The sequence below is a fragment of the Entelurus aequoreus genome, linkage group LG11 (assembly GCF_033978785.1).
Source record: "Entelurus aequoreus isolate RoL-2023_Sb linkage group LG11, RoL_Eaeq_v1.1, whole genome shotgun sequence".
In the NCBI taxonomy this organism is placed as follows: domain Eukaryota; kingdom Metazoa; phylum Chordata; class Actinopteri; order Syngnathiformes; family Syngnathidae; genus Entelurus; species Entelurus aequoreus.
In genome coordinates this window covers 71,777,048-71,796,857 of record NC_084741.1, presented here as the reverse complement: position 1 = coordinate 71,796,857, position 19,810 = coordinate 71,777,048, and the positions used below count along the sequence as shown (strand labels likewise).

The following is a 19,810-nucleotide window of genomic DNA, read 5'->3' as shown; positions in this document are numbered from 1 at the left end:
AGTAAAACACTCTAACATCAAATCTGCTTAGTGAGAAGAATGATCTTATCAGACAGAAAATAAGCAAATATCACCCTCATTGGAGATATTTCATCTTACTTAGATGTCAGTTTTTGCAGTGTAGTGCCTTGCATGGCAGCTCCCGCCATCAGTGTGTGAATGTGTGTGTGAATGGGTGAATGTGGAAATAGTGTCAAAGCGTTTTGAGTTCCTTAAAAAAGTAGAAAAGCGCTATACAAGTATAACCCATTTACCATTTTTACCAAAGTACATTGTGGACGCCGTCTTTGCTCCACAGTAAGTCTTGCTGTCGTCCAGCATTGTGCACTGCAAAAACTCAATGTTCAAAAAACAAAAACAAAAAAATACAAAAATTAGGGCTGTTTTACTTGATATGCGCTCGGCATCATGATTTTTTTTTTTCATTTTTAAAGTAAGAAATGATTACTTTAAAAAAGTAGTTTTATACTTGTGAGTGTTGATGACACAGCTTTGCAACACTTGATATCTAGTTTCAAGCATGTTTTACTCAATATAGCTCATCAAATCTCAGCAACAAGCTGTAATATCTTACTGAGATCATTTAGGACCAAAACCCTTAAAACAAGTAAAACACTCTAACATAAAATCTGCTTAGTGAGAAGAATGATCTTATCAGACAGAAAATAAGCAAATATCACCCTTATTTGAGATATTTCATCTTACTTAGATGTCAGTTTTTGCAGTGTAGCGCCTTGCATGGCAGCTCCCTCCATCAGTGTGTGAATGTGTGTGTGAATGGGTGAATGTGGAAATAGTGTCAAAGCGTTTTGAGTTCCTTAAAAAAGTAGAAAAGCGCTATACAAGTACAACCCATTTACCATTTTTACCAATGTACATTGTGGACGCCGTCTTTGCTCCACAGTAAGTCTTTGCTGTCGTCCAGCATTCTGCAATGCAAAAACTAAATGTTCAAAAACAAGAAAAAAAAAAATAAAAAATTAGGGCTATTTTACTTGAACTAAGCAAAATGATCTGCCAATAGAACAAGACATTTCGGCTTGTCAAGACTTTCCAAAACAAGTCAAATTAGCTAACCTCAATGAACCCAAAAAATAGCTTAAAATAAGTATATTCTCACTAATAACAAGTGAACTTTTCTTGGTATGTAAGCAAATATCACCATTATTTGAGATATTTCATCTTACTTAGATGTCAGTTTTTGCAGTGCACCACGTATAATAGAAATCAAACAAAATGACTGAAAATAAGCCACAAATGAGGAAAAGTGCAGTAATGCACTGTTGCGTAACGACAGACGTAAATGCCCCTAAGCGTGGACGAGTGCGGCGTAGCGTGAGTGCGGGCCAGTAAGAGGACATGCGAGGCCTGAAGCGCGCTACGACAGAACTGGCCCTGCTTTAGCGAGCGCTGGGCTGTACAAACAAACCTCTTACACAAACACTGTCTGCCCGGCCATTTGCATAATGTTTTTCCGCCTGAATGATTTAAAAACATAGATTATTCAATTTGTACTGCTGCCCTTCCTGCAGCATTACAGTGTATTTTGGTGTCAAAGTCGCAGGGTCCCGTTTCATTTGAACACCAGAGCTCGTGTACACACCATGCAGCCCTCCAGCAGCTACGTCCAGCAGCTACGTCCAGCACTTCCCAGCATACAAGCCCGAGTTATTACAAGCAAATAAGTACACTTTTTTTTTTCATGCAGCCTTGTCGGGGTTCTTTAAGCCAGGAACCAACATAAACCGCAGAAAGTGTTGCGCAATGATGCCCCTGCACTGCAAAAACTGACATCTAAGTAAGATGAAATATCTCCAATAATGGTGATATTTGCTTATTTTCTGTCTGATAAGATAATTCTTCTCACTAAGCAGATTTTATGTTAGAGTGTTTTACTTGTTTTAAGGGTTTTGGTCCTAAATGATCTCAGTAAGATATTACAGCTGAGATTTGATGAGCTATATTGAGTAAAACATGCTTAAAACTAGAATATCAAGTGTTGCAAAGCTGTGTCATCAACACTCACAAGTATAAAACTACTTTTTTCACAGTAATCATTTCTTATTTTAGAAATGAAAAAAAAAATCATGATGCCGTGCGCATATCATTATGTCAAGATAATGGCACTAGCATTTACTTATTTAAGAATATTGTTCAACATATTGAGCAAAAAGGTCAAAAAAAAAATTTCTACCAAGAAAAGTCCACTTGTTATTAGTAAGAATATACTTATTTTATGGTATTTTTGGGTTCTTGAGGTTAGCTAATTTTAGTTGTTTTGGAAAGTCTTGATTAGCCGAATTTTCTTGTTCTATTGGCAGATAATGTCGCTTAGTTCAAGTAAAATAGCCCTAATTTTTGTATTTTTTTTCTTGCTTTTCAACATTGACTTTTTGCAGTGCACAATGCTGGACGACAGCAAAGACTTACTGTGGAGCAAAGACGGCGTCCACAATGTGGATCTGAACATGGTAAAAATGGTAAATGGGTTATACTTGTATAGCGCTTTTCTACATTTTTAAGGAACTCAAAGCGCTTTGACACTATTTCCACATTCACCCATTCACACACACATTCACACACTGATGGCGGGAGCTGCCATGCAAGGCGCTGCACTGCAAAAACTGACATCTAAGTAAGATTAAGTATCTCCAATGAGGGTGATATTTGCTTATTTTCTGTCTGATAAGATCATTCTTCTCACTAAGCATATTTTATGTTAGAGTGTTTTACTTGTTTTAAGGGTTTTGGTCGTAAATGATCTCAGTAAGATATTACAGCTGAGATTTTATGCGTAAAACATGCTTGAAACTAGAATATCAAGTGTTGCAAAGCTGTGTCATCAACACTCACAAGTATAAAACTACTTTTTTAAAGTAATAATTTCTTACTTCAAGCATGAAAAAAAAAATCATGATGCCGTGCGCATATCATTATGTCAAGATAATGGCACTAGCATTTACTTATTTAACAATATTGTTCAACATATTGAGCAAAAAGGTCAAAAAAAAAAGTTCTACCAAGAAAAGTGCACTTGTTATTAGTAAGAATATACTTATTTTATGGTATTTTTGGGTTCATTGAGGTTAGCTAATTTTACTTGTTTTAGAAAGTCTTGACAAGCCGAAATTTCTTGTTCTAATGGCAGATAATTTTGCTTAGTTCAAATAAAATACCCCAAATTTTTGTATTTTTTTTCTTGTTTTCGAACACTGACTTTCTGAAAGTACTGACAGCCTACAGAACCAGGCCAGACACTACAAAGTTCTACAGGAGCTTAATATAGGAATATTTTTTAACATATTAAGAAAAAATATCTTTTTTTTTTCTCTTAAGAAAAGTGCACTTGTTATTAGTGAGAATATACTTATTTTAAGCTATTTTGGGGTTCATTGAAGTTAGCTAATTTGACTTGTTTTGGAAAGTCTTGACAAGCCAAATTTTCTTGTTCTATTGGCAGATCATTTTGCTTAGTTCAAATAAAATACCCCTCATTTTCTTGTTTTTTGTGGTCTGACCTGGATTGATAATTGGCTGAAAACACTCACTCACGCTCTCATTATAGGCCGAGATCAATCCTTTATGAATTTTCACACGTGGTTTGAAACTCTTTCTTAATGTCAGAGCGCGGTACAGAACGTCTCTCTTCAGAAATGAAGAAATGCATGCATTAATATCCAAGATGCCGCTAAGAACTTCTAATGCTTTACAGCTTTTTCATCTGGGCTGTTTGACATTTATCTTGGATGGCGCGTCGTTTTATTGACTTTTTAATGTGTTTAGTTTGTAAGAAAAAGGGGAAAAAGAGAGCTTTTTTTTTTTTTTTTAAACCAGAAACTTAAAAAAATCAAGTAGAAGGTAATTAAAGTTAAAGTACCAATGATTGTCACACACACACACACTAGATGTGGCGAAATGTGTCCTCTGCATTTGACCCATCCCCTTGATCACCCCCTGGGAGGTGAGGGGAGCAGTGAGTAGCAGCAGGTGGCCGCGGCCGGGACTCATTTTTGGTGATTTAACCCCCAATTCCAACCCTTGATGCTAAGTGCCAAGCAGGGAGGTAATGGCTCCCATTTTTATAGTCTTTGGTATGACTCGACCGGGGTTTGAACTCACAACCTACAACTAACACTCTAACCACTAGGGCACTGAGTAGGGTAATGTATCATTGGCATTCACCTCACCGTCTATATCAGTGTTTTTCAACCACTGTGCCGTGAGATACAGTCTGGTGTAACTTGGTATGTGACATGTGTTAACCGTTAGCATGCACACGATAGCACGCTGGCAAGCTAACTTAAGCATGCTAAGTTTTTCATCTAATTTTACACTCTTTTTTTTCTCTATTTTCGCAGCCATACACCTTTGAGTCATGCAACTCGGTATATGAAACATGCTAACTGTTATCATGCTAATGTTTGCACACATGCTAAATGTTAGCATTTTTTTAAGGTAAGTGTGCTAACATTTTAGGCTAGCTGTGTAGCTCATTGTGGAAGTCGCTTCCTAGCAGTTCCACTGAAGACACGGCACGAGAGTCCACCGTGCAGGTTTAACAAGGTTTTTAATGATAATGTTTTTCAATAATCGGTTTCTCTCCGTATCCTCCTCCCTCCTCTGCTCCCGGCCGCCTACTGTTGCCTACAACAGAGGATTAGTAACACGTACCACCTGTGAAAATCTAATCTAATCACCTGCCAGCTGTGTCTCGCCGTCAGCACATGCCCGATGGTGCTCGTCCTCAGTACCATGGACAGCGGCGGTGACTTTTCCTCCTGCAAGCAGCGCTGATCACACTTCCCCCCCACCCCTACAGTCATTTTGTACCGTTACGCCTAAAACTCTCGGATTCAGACACTCGACATCATCTTAAAAGTGCGGCAGCTTCCAGCAACCCCCACGGCAGAGATAGTAGGCTATAGTAGGGATTTTTCTAGTTTTATTTCAAACACAACACTAATATAAACATAATCTCCATCCAAATAATTGAGTCATCCCAAAAAGGAACGGTGCAGTTTGGACATTTTGATTTTACTTAAAGGCCTACTGAAATGAGATGTTCTTATTTAAACGGCGATAGCAGATCCATTCTATGTGTCATACTTGATCATTTCGCGATATTGCCATATTTTTGCTGAAAGGATTTAGTAGAGAACATCGACGATAAAGTTGGCAACTTTTGGTCGCTGATAAAAAAAAGCCTTGCCTGTACCGGAAGTAGCGTGACGTTACAGGTTGTGGAGATCCTCACATCTGCACATTGTTTACAATCATGGCCACCAGCAACGAGAGCGATTCGGACCGAGAAAACGACGATTACGCCATTAATTTGAGCGAGGATGAAAGATTCTTGGATGAGGAAAGTGCAAGTGAAGGATTAGAGGGCAGTGGAAGCGATTCAGATAGGGAAGGGCGGGTGGGACCTGATATTCAGCTGGGAATGACTAAATAAACACAAGACATATATATACTCTATTAGCCACAACACAACCAGGCTTATATTTAATATGCCACAAATTAATCCCGCATAACAAACACCTCCCCCCTCCCGTCCATATAACCCGCCAATACAACTCAAACACCCTCAATCCCACAGCCCAAAGTACCGTTCACCTCCGCAAAGTTCATACAGCACATATATTTCCCCAAAGTTACGTACGTGACATGCACATAGCGGCACGCACGTACGGGCAAGCGATCAAATGTTTGAAAGCCGCAGTTGCGTACTCACGGTAGCGCGTATCCAACTCAAAGTCCTCCCGGTAGGAGTCTCTGTTGTCCCAGTTCTCCACAGGCCAATGGTAAAGCTTGACTGTCATACTTCGGGAATGTAAACAATGAAACACCGGCTACGTGATTGTGTTGCTGCAGCCGTCCGCTAATACACCGCTTCCCACCTACAGCTTTCTTCTTTGCTGTCTTCATTGTTCATTAAACAAATTGCAAAAGATTCACCAACACAGATGTCCAGAATACTGTGGAATTTTGCGATGAAAACAGACGACTTAATAGCTGGCCACAATGGTGTCCCAAAATGTCCGCTACAATCCGTGACGTCACGCGCAAACGTCATCATACCGAGACGTTTTCAGCAGGATATTTCGCTGGAAATTTAAAATTGCACTTTACTAATCTAACCTCGGCCGTATTGGCATGTGTTGCAATGTTAAGATTTCATCATTGATCTATAAACTATCAGACTGCGCGGTCGGTAGTAGTGGCTTTCAGTAGGCCTTTAACTACGATTACGTCTTTAAAACCAGAAACGTTGACTACACGATTCACAGTGCTTACGTTGATATTTGTATTTTATATACTTTTATAAATGCGACTACAGGTTTACATGTATTAAAACACACTCAAACTCGATCTACTAAGCTTGTGCGTAGAGGATTGCGTCTCTTAAGTGAGCACAGTAAGAAGCGCAAAGAACTTAGTGTGTGGACAGGCTGATCATCAGAACGCCCACAATACTTGGAGGAGAAAATTCTAGCATTCTTTAGCACCCGTGGTGTGATTTATCAAGACTGAAACAGTTCTGCAGGAGCTGTTTTGCATTTTTATTTACAGTAACACTTCTGAAATGTGCGCGCAAACTGTCAGTAGTGCAGACAAGGCTGTGAGAAAGAATATGTATGGGCTGTCAACAATAAATATATTTGACATATCGGTTTTTCAGCAATATCATTTTATAATTGTAAAGCTGCTGGATGACTTTAGGGGCTGTTATAAAACATTTTTCTTTGTATGTTTTGGTGTCTGCTGCTGTTTTTTTTCATCAAAATTCATATATATATAAAAACAACTTCTTAAAATATGCTTTTGCTGGCATCTGGAACATTCCAAAGGTGCACTTTCAGCCCGGAAAAAATTGAGTTCCGTTGTAGATGCACTGAAGGACTGTTTCTATATTGCCCAGAAAAAAAGTGGTACATGTCTGCTGCTTGTTTGAAAACACAGCGAAACGCCACAGGTTGGATCATCACATGAAGGATGGGATAGGATAAGGATAGGATAGAGATAGGGATAGGTCTTTATTGTCATTGCAACAAGTACAACAAAACTATTATTTTCAGCACAAACCCGTTCAAGATTAGACAAACAAACAGTGTACAGGGTTACAGAACAGGAACGCTGATGGGTCGCCACGAGGCGCCCCGTAAAAGGTGGGGAAAAGGTAAAACGCTGGGGAAGAAGATGAATGAAAAAATACAACCATAGGAGCCCAGTCTGGAGTGGAGGAAAAAAACCTCCATGCCATGCACACATAAACATGTTACATTTAATCACGACAACTCGCAACAGAGGGGCGGGGGAGTTGGGGCCCTGGTGGTCGTCTGCTGCTATGAAGCGCTGCCAGCCGTCCGTCACCACCGAAGGGGAATCAAGCAGTGATGAAGGCGTGGGGTGGGAGAGGGGTGTGTGTTTGTGTGTGTGTGTGTATATGCCCATTGTCTTGGGTGTGTTGATGTAGTGTCCATAGGCCTGGGGCCGTTCTGCATGCAATGCAAGCAAAGTTCGACTTCCAGGTGTCGTTGAGGAGGGAGGGAGGTCAAAAGCGTCCATCATTGAGGTGTCCTCTGGGATGTTTTCAGACCAGCCTGCTCCTGTTGTTGCAGCGTCAAGGATTTATTTTTTTCCGCGAGCAGACATTACAATGGCTTGTCTGTTCTATTTGTCCATGCTGGCCCTTATATCCAATTTTTCCCTTTCTTTTTTATTTTTTATTTTTATTGATATCCAGCATCAGACATTCCTATCCATTACATCATATTCACATACATCTTATATCTGTTGTGTGCCCTAAATGTCAACATATTTTTTGTTTATATCCCAACCATACCACCCACCCACCCACCCCCCAAAAAAAGGGAAACAGCAAAGAAAACAAAGTAGTATCTACAAATACATCCATTAAATAAACAAAAAAAAGAAATAATAATACATTAATAATAATAATAATCAAAAATAAAATAAAAATATATAAACAGATATATATATATATATATATATATATATATATATATATATATATATATATATATATATATATATATATATATATATATATATATATATATATATATATATATATATATACATATACAGATATAGGGAGTCATCTTTTTATTTATTTATTTTTAATTTTAATTTTTTAAATTTGTTTCCCTTTCAACAAGCTTTTCCATGATGTGATCCATCTTGCGATTCAGTTCAGAAATCGCCCCAGTCTACAAATACATCCATTAAATAAACAAAAAAAAGAAATAATAATATATTAATAATAATAATAATCAAAAATAAAATAAAAATATATAAACAGATACATATATATATATATATATATATATATATATATATATATATATATATATATATATATATATATATATATATATATATATATATATATATATATATATATATATATATATATATATATATATATATATATATATATATATATATATATATATATATATATATAATATATATATATACAGATATAGGGAGTCATCTTTTTATTTATTTATTTTTACTTTTAATTTTTTAAATTTTTTTCCCTTTCAACAAGCTTTTCCATGATGTGATCCATCTTGCGATTCAGTTCAGAAATCGCCCCAGTCTGTGATCCCACAGCCCGGCCCAAACCTTCCATTGCGACGAACATTCTTTGGGCCCCTTGAGTGGCTGCCATCGTCTTACGAATTTGACGATACACCAGAGCAATGCCCAGCCCAATCAGCAGGTGCCCAGCGATCACGGTTCCAAATAGGTAGATGTCTTCCACTTCCTCGATGGAAAGGACTGAGAGGCACATGATTTTCCATTCGTCCCAGGAATCTCTCACGTACCCCGCAGCAATGGTTCCATCAGGGCAGCCAGGCTCCCCAGAACCTCTTTTCCTCGGCGAAAAGATGTTGTCAATTGAGTCGAGAGTCCGGCTGATCATTTCCATGTCTGATGTTTAGATTTGGAGGACAGCACAAAAAAAGAGGCTTCAAAAATGTGTTGACAAGACAACATCGAGTAAATGAGTGTTTCCATGGTGATAGCCGTGTAGAACACGCAAAAAACTCATTCAAATGAGCTTGCCCGTGCCACTTTTGCACTTGTTTTCAATTACACGCAATTTCAGTAGATTACACGCACCACACCCACTAATAGTAGTTTGCACACCCTGTTTAGCGCCTGGTATTTGGATTCTAGTGGATCAGGTACTACTGTGTTGATGAAATATATAGTATTGAGCCCTTATTTGTTTTCTGCATTTTTGCTATGTCATCTCACTTTTTTTGTCCGTTCATAAATGATATGCCCAGAAATCAACCTATCCCCATTAAAAGTCCATCCATCCATCCATTTTCTACCGCTTGTCCCTTTTGGGGTCACGGGGGGTGCCAATCAACCTATCCCCAGGTGCATGTCTTTGGAGGTGGGAGGAAGCCGGAGTACCCGGAGGGAACCCACGCAGTCACGGGGAGAACATGCAAACTCCACACAGAAAGATCCAGAGCCCGGGATTGAACTCAGGACTACTCAGGACCTTCGTATTGTGAGGCACATGCACTAACCCCTCTTCCACCGTGCAAAAGTCATTTTGGAAAAATAATATTTATTTTGGTATTTTTTTTTAGTAACTGTATCCTGGCCAGATAAAAAATGCATTGACAGGCTTTCACTGTGCACCACTACCTAAGACAGGGGTGTCCAAAGTGCGGCCCGGGGGCCATTTGCGGCCCGCGGCTAATTGTTTACCGGCCCGCCACACATTCTGGAAATGCTATTGCAAAAATTAAAAAAACATTGAAAAAAGTGGAATGAGGTGAAATCTAACTAGAACAAGTTGCAATGTTGACACAAAGTTGCCATGCAGGCTTTTTTTTCCTTTTGTCTATCTTTCTTTTTTCCTTTTTTGCCATTGCTCCAAAAAAAAAAAAAAAATCAATGTTATAATGAATTATTGACCTATTCAAGGCTCCAATTATTTCAAATATTTCACTTTAAAATGTTTTATGTGGGAAATATTACATATATTGTGTGGTTGCCATACAAAAACATCAACATTTTATTTGACAAAAGAGCATAAAACAAACAAAATAATAGTTCAAACGTAAAATCGACTGATATATCTGAAGTTGAGCTCGTGAACTAACTAATAAAAATGTATCACTTTCTGAGTGGGGCACCTTTTGGATCCCAAATATATTTACTGGGATTTTATTTATCTTTTCACTGTGATTACTCAAAAATAATAATGAATTAAAATCAATGGTGTCCTGCATTATTGATCTTTTTAAGGGTCTAATTACGTCACATCAAACATTGCTTTCTGAATGTTTTGGGCAGTGGGGGAAATACTGCATATTTCAGTTTTGATATAAAAAAACAGAGTTGTCTTTGACAGAAAAGGCATAAAACCTTTTTGTTTTTTTAAACTTTATATCAACCTGAAGTTGATATACTGTACAGACTTACTGTAAGCGTTATAAAAATAAAAAAAATAATAATTTGGCTCGTTTTTAACATTTTAATGACTTAGATCTTTTATGGTCCCCGGGAGCCCTAAAGGTAAAAAACAAACAAAATCTATATATTTTGTTATGTTTTGAAAATGAAAAATATCAAAATGGCTCTCGCATGCTTTAATTTTTCCGTGTGCGGCCCTCAGTGGGAAAAGTTTGGACACCCCTGACCTAAGAGAACATAATCCTCCTCGGGCTCCCCAAAAAAACATTTCTGGGGCCGTACTTATCAAGCTTCTTAGAGTGCCATTTTACACTTAAGTCATGAGAATTTGCGAAATTTAGTCCTACTCTCAAACTTAAGAATAAAAGCTTTTTATCAACGTTCTTAAGTCTAAGAATCACTCCTACTCTCCACGATATTTAAGAGACCTTCAGAGGTGTCTTAAGTGGTTAGGAGTTGCCAGCAGGGATGGCACTGAGGCGAGAGAGACGTGCGCCAACGTTCAGGGAACGGAACAATGTTTTTTTGTTTTTTTGATGACGAGCAGCTGATCAAACGGTATCGTTTAGACCACATATGTCAGAGTCAAGGCCCGCGGGCCATATCCGGCCCGCGAGAAGGTTTTTTACGGCCCTTGGGATGATCTTGATTTATTATTAGAACCGGCCCGCAGACCGCAGATCTTTTACACGCACCAAGCGGATGCCGGTCCAAGGTTCCGAAAGGGGGCGAGCGGCCCGCCGGGACGCGCCTGCCGGCCGAAGGGCTGCAGCCCGGCCGTCAGTCGCGGAGCCCGCCGTGCCACGCGCGCCAAGGGGGCGGGCCGAAACCCGGCCCCGAGGCCCTGAGACTTCTGCTTTGTTTCCCCAAACCGCGCGTCACCGCCGGGCCCGCACCATCGTCGGGCTGCAGCCCGAGCGTCGGTGGCGGAACCCGTCATGTGCCGCGCGCGCCAAGCGGAGCGGGGGGGTCAAGCGGGCCGAAACCCGCAGGCCACCCCCTCACCACGAGGCCCTGAGACTTCTGCGTTTGACCCCTACGCGCGGCCCGTCGGGACGCGCCCGCCGTCAAGCCACGAGGGCCAGCCGTCGGGTCGCGGAGCCCGCCGTGCCACGCGCGCCAAGGGGCGGGCCGAAACCAGCGGGGGGTTTCGGGCACCCAACTCGCCTCCCTCCCACGGAGGGAGGAGGGGGGTTTAATGTGAACATTACTGTGCAATCACATATTTAGAGTTTTTACTCAATTCAAGTTTAAAAGTTAAAGTTTAATATTTGTTTTCACTGCATGTTACTTCTCCTTAAACAAAGTGTTGTTTTTGATTTATAGATTTTTGCACTTTATTTTATTGTATTTCAATTTAATTATATTTTAAAAATATTTCAGTTGAGTGGATGATAGAAAATTGCTATTATTGTTTTTTTCTTTGAAGTAAATTTAGCCCACTTTTGCTAAAATAGAAAATATAGGCTACTGATGGTGCCTTGAATACCGGTTTCTTTCATTTAATGTTCATGTTATGGGGATTTTTATATAAAGGAAATTTGTCTTTTGTGTCTGTTGAAAATTAAAGATTACTGACAGAGCCATAAGAAAATATTGCTTTATTTATCTGATCATATTGGAATATATTTGTTAGGTTTTCAGTAGGTTCAATTAGGTTCACTAGACTATATGCGTCATTTAAAAATTTTTCAATGAACATTCGAACAGTCCGGCCCTCGGCTTGTAGCTAAATTTTTTATTTGGCCCTCCGTCCATTTGACTTTGACACCCCTGGTTTAGACAGAGCGGATATTATTTTTGTCACAGATTTAATACTTTTCGATTCCTTGTTGATTTCTGCATGTGTCTGCAGTGGGCTAGTATATATAGAGCCACCCACACCAGTTTCAAATTAGTTGCCTAATTAATGAATTGGAAAGAAAATGTTATGACAGTAGCGTATGTGTGTGGCCGTGAGGTGAGTGACGTCAGTGAGTGTGTGGGCGATAGAAGAGAGGGAGCGGTAGCGTGAGTGCCGGCGGGGACTAGTTTGTTTTGTATTATTTTGTAGTTTATTGTCAAAATATACACTCCCATTGTCCACTTCAATATTTCCAAGATATTTCTTTATTCTTAGACAACGGATTCCCTTCCGTGATTGGTCATTTCTATGGACACAGAAATGACGTCACCTAAAATTGCGTTTACGGCACATAGTAATGTCGTAATTCAGCTCTGAGTGTGACACTTAAGATTCAGTCCTACACTTCGCTGAAAGTGTGAGTAAGACGCTTGATAACTAACTTTTAAGTGCAGCTTTCAGCGAATAATTTATTTACTCTTAAGTCAACTCTTAGCAGACTTCTTAGGAGTCATTCTAAGAAGCTTGATAAGTACGGCCCCTGGACAATATTTTGTGTCGTTTTTTTGCTCACTCCAGACGCTGTTTGCGCGTTAAATTATTCGATATAATTTCCCCCTAAAGGTATTTTTGCAGGTTTGAAACAGACGTTTGTCATTATTTTTCTCAAGCTCACACTTAAAATAAAAGAAAATTAAAAACTGTTTTTAATCGGGTTTTTTTTTTAGTTTTGTTCACAGTTGAACTACTGCATGTAAAAATAAATGATGTCACCAACCAGAAACATGATTGTGTCTCAAGTTGTTGCCTTGGAAAAATACAAAATATGCCGTCTTGTCCCTTCATTCTCATTCCTCATCTATTTTTCTTTTTTTCTCTTTGCAAACAGTTGCACCGACCGTCAGGATCGTCCCACCTACTGGCATTTTGCGAGAGGGCGACTCGCTGAGCCTGACCTGCTCCGTTACTGCCAACCCTCTGTAAGTGTGCGTAAGTGTGTGTGTGTGTGTGTGTGTGTGTGTGTGTGTGTGTGTGTGTGCATGTTTGTGTCAGGCTGGAAAATGCTTGATTTATAACTGAAAATGTATGAGCTGGTCTTTCAAGTTCACGTCGGCACGTTGTGAAAGGTCACAGTACATATAGTACGAGTGGGTATTCAAGAGTATACTGACCTTTGCAATACAAGTACGCAAGTTTCAAGTTCAAGTTTATTCACAATACCATATTACCATTACAACAGTAGTGAATATCCATTTAGGGATGGTGGTAAGTGAAAGAGTCCCCCAGATAAGCTAGAAGAAGCTTTGGTCAGGGGGTCCAAAGGTCAGTATATGCATAGAATGCTGAGACATGGTGGCAAGCACAAAAACGCGATACGACAAACACAAAATAGGAATACAAAAGCAAAGCATACACATACATGCATACATTCAACCACGCACAACCCAACAGTAGTCTACCCCAATGCTAATCCTCTAAAGGGGCACTAGCCATTCCCATGAGGCATTAGAGATAGGTGGTTTATAGGTAGGATTTCAGTTTCTCTTTGAAGTTGGAGAATGAATACAGCATCCTGAGGCTCTCATCAAGCCGGTTCCAGATCTTTGGTCCCCTGCATACAACACTTCGAGCAGCACAAGCCAGTAGACGATGTTTACCTGATATCAGGTCAAAGTTACGAGTGTTGTGGGCATGCTGGGGACGATAGATAGGAAGGAACCAAGCTACAGAGCCTGAGATTACTGACTTGATAAGTTAGACAAGCATTGTGATACATATTGAACTCTGCCAGTCTTAAGAGATGATAATTACGGAATAGATGTCGAGTGGGTGCATTAAACTTGGACCATTTTCTTTTGCATGGATTCTAATTTGCGAAGGTAGCTAGGGAAGGTGTTACAGTGTCATTTTAGAGCCAACACTTGGCTTTAAGAAACATATCAAACAGATGTGCCAGAGTCTTAAACACAACATAAAAACGTTCAAATGTTTCCAGTGCCGGCCCAAGCCTCCATGGGGCCCTAAGCAAAATTTGATTTTGGGGCCCTCTATTTCTGCCAATAATATTGATTGTTGATCATTCACACACCTACTATAAAGTCATTGCGGCTCTGGCAGTGTTGTTTACATGATCCTATTGTCAGCCTGGCATGTCTTTACAAATGACATGTCATTTATAAAGATATGGGGGTGGCCCAGTTAAGAACATAAATAATACCAATGAATGAACGAATGATGTCCAGAGTGCCACATATGGTTCCTAATCTTAAAATGTAGAAAACATTCAGCTACAAGAGTGGCCTGGGGTTGAACAGTCCAAGTGATAAAGCTTTGTATTTGCAGATTAGAAGCGAGCTCAGAGAAAGAGCAAGCAACTACATCCTGTCGCTGACTCGACTTATAAATGCACCAAGTGCAACAGAGACTGTCACTCCCGTGTGGGTCTGTACAGCCACAGCAGACGCTGCATGACTAACTAAATCATATCCAAGGGGCGCCAATCCATTGTCTTCCGAGACTTACGGATGCCAACAACAACAACATATTTATACTCTATTAGCCACAACACAACCAGGCTTATATTTAATATGCCACAAATTAATCCCGCATAACAAAAACCTAGGTGTTTGTTATGCTAGCTCCTAGCTACTAGCTCGAGCTAGTAATAGCTCGAGCGGGTTATATGGACGGGATCCCGTCTATATAACCCGCCAATACAATTCAAACACCTGCACAACACACACACTCACTCAGCCCAAAGGACCGTTCACCTAACCCAAGGTTCATAAAGCTTATATATTTAACCAAAGTTACGTACGTGACACACACGTACGGGCAAGCGATCAAATGTTTGGAAGCGCGCAGGTGGGACCTGATATTCAGCTGGGAATGACTACAACAGTAAATAAACACAAGACATATATATACTCTATTAGCCACAACACAACCAGGCTTATGTTTAATATGCCACAAATTAATCCCGCATAACAAACACCTAGGTGTTTGTTATGCTAGCTCCTAGCTCCTAGCTACTAGCTCGAGCATATTATAGCAAGCGATCAAATGTTTGGAAGCGTACTCACGGTATCGCGTCTGCGTCTGTGTATCCAAATCAAAGTCCTCCTGGTAAGAGTCTCTGTTGTCCGAGTTCTTCGATCCTGACTGCATCTTTCGGGAATGTAAACAATGAAACACCGACTGTGTTGTGTTGCTGACTTCCCTCGCAAAATACTCCGCTTGGCACCGACAACTTTCTTCTTTGCTTGCTCAGCTTCTTTCTCCATAATGCAATGAACAAATTGCAACAGATTCACCAACACAGATGTCCAGAATACTGTGGAATAATGAGATGAAAACAGAGCTATTTCGTATTGGCTTCAATGGGGAAGCCATACCTCTGTTAAACTGGCTACGTCACGCACATACGTCATCCTCCAAAGGAATTTTCAACCGGAAGTTTAGCGGGAAATTTAAAATGTCACTTTATAAGTTAACCCGGCCGTATTGGCATGTGTTGCAATGTTAAGATTTCATCATTGATATATAAACTATCAGACTGCGTGGTCGGTAGTAGTGGCTTTCAGTAGGCCTTTAACAAATTAATTTAGGTCAATAAGTATTGGAGATTGCTGTTGGGCAGTGTCACACATAAGTTGTGAAAATAGCAGCAGAGCTATAAGTTCAACCCATTGTAAGCTTGCAGATCTGCTATTTTCACAAATAATAACAATAAAGGAATGGTTTTAGACATATTAAGGTTTCCACCCAACAGCAAATTTCTGATCCAAGGATTGTGTATTACACACAGATAAAGTGGTAACAGTGGAATCAAAGTTCATTACTCCAAAAAAGCCAAAAAACAAAAACATTCTACTTCAGCAATTGTGGCTTTATTTCTCAGAATTTGTTAAAGTACAATGAACATAAACATGCCCAAAATTTGAGTGATGGATGAGGAACACATATGCTCAACTTGGCCTGTCTGCCCGTGCAATTACAACAGATATCATACAACCCCACTCTCTTTCATTTGTGCAAACCATGTAATAAAATAATCAATTCATTCCTGATTCCTTAATGGGGCTGCACAACGTCACTGGTGGCTTTCAGGCTAAAGCTAGCAGACTCTACGTATAACAGTAACTCCACCTGTTTAACATATCAAGTTATGTGCTGACAGAACGTACTCACAAAGAGATAACCACACCGTCACTGAATGTAAACGTGGCTAAACATGCTGCTAAAGTAACACACACATAATGAATTGACGTTAGCGTAACAAAAGCTAACTTTAGCCTGAAGTTAGAAGCCCATTTGCGCCAGGAGTATGTGGAAAACGTACTAATGTATTAGCTTACTGTGACATTTATCGATTATGTTAACAGCATTTGTAACTTACCTTCGAAAAAATATCCTTGTGGCGAGCCTTAAGGTGCCGTTAAGGTTGGTCGTATTTTTTCCGCATATATTTGTCACCGTCTTCCTTCACAATACACTCTGTTTTATTATCTGCTGGGTTATATTTAAAATACCGTATTTTCCGCACCATAAGCCGCCCCGTGTTGTAAGCCGCACCTTCAATGAATGGCATATTTCAAAACGTTGTTTACCCATTAGCCGCCCCGTGTTATTAGCCGCACCTACGCTGCGCTAAAGGGAATGTCAACAAAACAGTCAGATAGGTCAGTCAAACTTTAATAATATATTACAAACCAGCGTTCTAACAACTCTGTTCACTCCCAAAATGTAATGTGCAAATGTGCAATCACAAAAATAGTAACACTCAAAATAGTGCAGAGCAATAGCAACATCAATAACTCAACGTTGCTCATACGTTAGTGTCACACAACACACAAAATAAACATTTGAAGCTCACTTTCTGAAGTTATTACTCATCCACAAATCCCTCGAATTCTTCTTCTTCGGTGTGCTTCACTTGTTTTTTGACACCATCTGTGATGTGGACGCGCATGCAGTCGTAGATCAACAAGGACGGAGCTGCGTGAAAAAAGTCACCCGGTCTCTTCGCTCATTTTTTCTTTATCCATCCATCCCTTCGAGTTAGCTTTTATGATGACGCCGGCTGGAAAGTTCTCTTTTGGCAAGGTCTTCCTTTTGAATATCACCATGGGTGGAAGTTTCTGGCCGTTAGCATGGCAAGCTAGAACCACAGTAGGACGACTTCTCATTCCCTGTGGTGCGAATATTCACCGTACGTGTTCCCGTTGTATCCACAGTGCGGTTCACATGAATATCAAAAGTCAGTGGAACCTTGTACGCGTGTCTCTTAGTAGGAGACATTTTGTGGTCTTTACAGAAACACACAAATGAATTGAAACGTAATATCCGCGCGCTTCTTCTTCTACGGGGGCGGGTGCTCACCTTGGCGGTTGCTTACAGTAGAAGAAGAAGCGCTTCCTCTTCTATGGGGGCGGTTGCTTCCCGTAGAAGAAGAAGCGCTTCCTCTTCTACGGGGAAAAAAGATGGCGGCTGTTTACCGTAGTTGCGAGACCTAAACTTTATGAAAATAGATATTAATATTAATCCCTATATAAGGCGCACCGGGTTATTAGCCGCGCTGTCAGCTTTTGAGAAAAATTGTGGTTTTTAGGTGCGGAAAATACGGTACACCCATATGTCATCTCTACGTTTGCGAGGGGATGATGTTTGATAAGGAATTATCGAGTTGGAGCCTATTATCGAATCCTCTTATCGAACAGATTCCTTATCGATTCTCTTATGGAGTCCAGATAGGTTGTTGTATATGGAAAAAAACACACAAAAGTCAAAGTCAAAGTCAAAGTCAAAGTCAGCTTTATTGTCAAACAACTGTTTGTACAGGACATACAGGTGGACGAAATTACGTTCCTCTCACAACCACGGTGTCTATAAATATAAAGTGTAAAAGAAGAATAAAAAAGACAACAATTTAAACAGTCGCATGAGGGGGGGGAAAAATATACAGGGGAAGAAGATATTACCAGAATATCTATGATATCTATCTATTGTATATACAGTATTGCAACGTAAGTATTCAAGTATTCAGATGGGAGTGCAAAGTGCAATGTAAACAGTGTAAACAGTTAAAACAGTTAGCAGCATTTTGAGTCCGGAGTAAAGTGGCTAAGTGATAGATGGTGTGTGTGTGTGTGTGTGTGTGTGTGTGTGTGTGTGTGTGTGTGTGTGTGTGTGTGTGTGTGTGTGTGTGTGTGTGTGTGTGTGTGTGTGTGTGTGGGTGTGTGGGTGAGTGGTGGGGGGGGGTAGTGTCTCAGTTCACAGTTCAGATCAAATTGCAGGGCAGAGTGAGAAGGGGGGGGGGGGCCGGGAGAGAGTTCAGCTTCCTGACAGCCTGATGGATGAAGCTGTCTCTCAGCCTACAGCTTCGAGCTCGGAGGCTTCTCAGTCGTCTGCCGGATGGCAGCAGTCTGAAGAAGCCGTGTGAGGGGTGTGTGATGTCGCCTGCCACGCGGAGTGCTTTGCGTGACAGGCGTGTGTTGTAAATGTCCTGGAGGGAGGGGAGGGGGGCACCGACGATCTTCTCAGCTGCCCTAACTGTGCGCTGCAGCGTCCTGCGGCAGGACGCCGTGCAGCCTCCGTACCACACAGTTATGCAGCTGGTCAGGATGCTCTCAATGACGCCCCGGTAGAAGGAGTGCATGATGGAGGCTGAGGCTTTTGCTCTTCGCAGTTTGCGGAGGAAGTAGAGGCGCTGTTGAGCCCTCTTGGCCAGTGATGCAGTGTTGGTCTTCCAGGAGAGGTCATCTGTGATGTGCACACCCAGGAATTTGGTGCTGCTCACTCTCTCCACCACCGCACCGTTGATGGTCAGAGGAGGGTGCTGGGTGTGCGCTCTCCTGAAGTCCACAACAATCTCCCTTGTTTTCTCTACATTGAGAGAGAGATTGTTGTCACCGCACCATGTGGCCAGTTGGCTCACCTCGTCTCTGTAGCCGGTCTCATCGTTATTGTGGATGAGACCTACCACAGTTGTGTCGTCCGCAAACTTGACGAAGAGGTTGGTGCCGTGCTTCAACGTGCAGTCGTGGGTCAGCAGGGTGAAGAGAAGGGGGCTCAGCACACATCCTTGAGGGGCCCCTGTGTTCATGATGATGGTGCTGGATGTGTACCTGCCGACCCGGACTGCCTGTGGTCTCCCAGTCAGGAAGTCCAGCAGCCAGTTGCACAGCGACGTGTTCAGCCCCAGCCGGTCCAGTTTGTGAATCAGCTGCTGTGGGATGATGGTGTTAAATGCTGAACTGAAGTCTATGAACAGCATCCTGGCGTAGGAGTCTTTAGTGTCCAGGTGGGTGAGAGCTGAGTGGAGGGCTGTGGAGATTGCATCATCGGTCGATCTGTTGGCCCGATATGCAAACTGGTAGGGGTCCAGGGTGGGGGGGAGGATGGACTTGATGTGCTGCAAGACTAGCCGTTCGAAGCACTTCGTGATGATGGGCGTCAGTGCAACGGGACGGTAATCGTTGTAGCTGGATGGGG

General features: G+C 41.0%; 1 protein-coding gene across 2 annotated transcripts in view; it reads left to right on the top strand.

The window, feature by feature from the left end:
* The window catches only part of LOC133660446 (cell adhesion molecule 4-like), a 534,597-nt gene extending 521,290 nt beyond the window's left edge, over window positions 1–13,307 (top strand). For both annotated transcript variants that reach the window (XM_062063951.1, XM_062063950.1), the window contains exon 5: window positions 13,206–13,307. In XM_062063951.1, the coding sequence (XP_061919935.1) occupies window positions 13,206–13,300 (95 nt within the window). In that variant the 3' untranslated portion in view covers window positions 13,301–13,307. The remainder of the gene's footprint in view (window positions 1–13,205) is intronic.
* The last annotated feature ends 6,503 nt before the right edge of the window (window positions 13,308–19,810 follow it).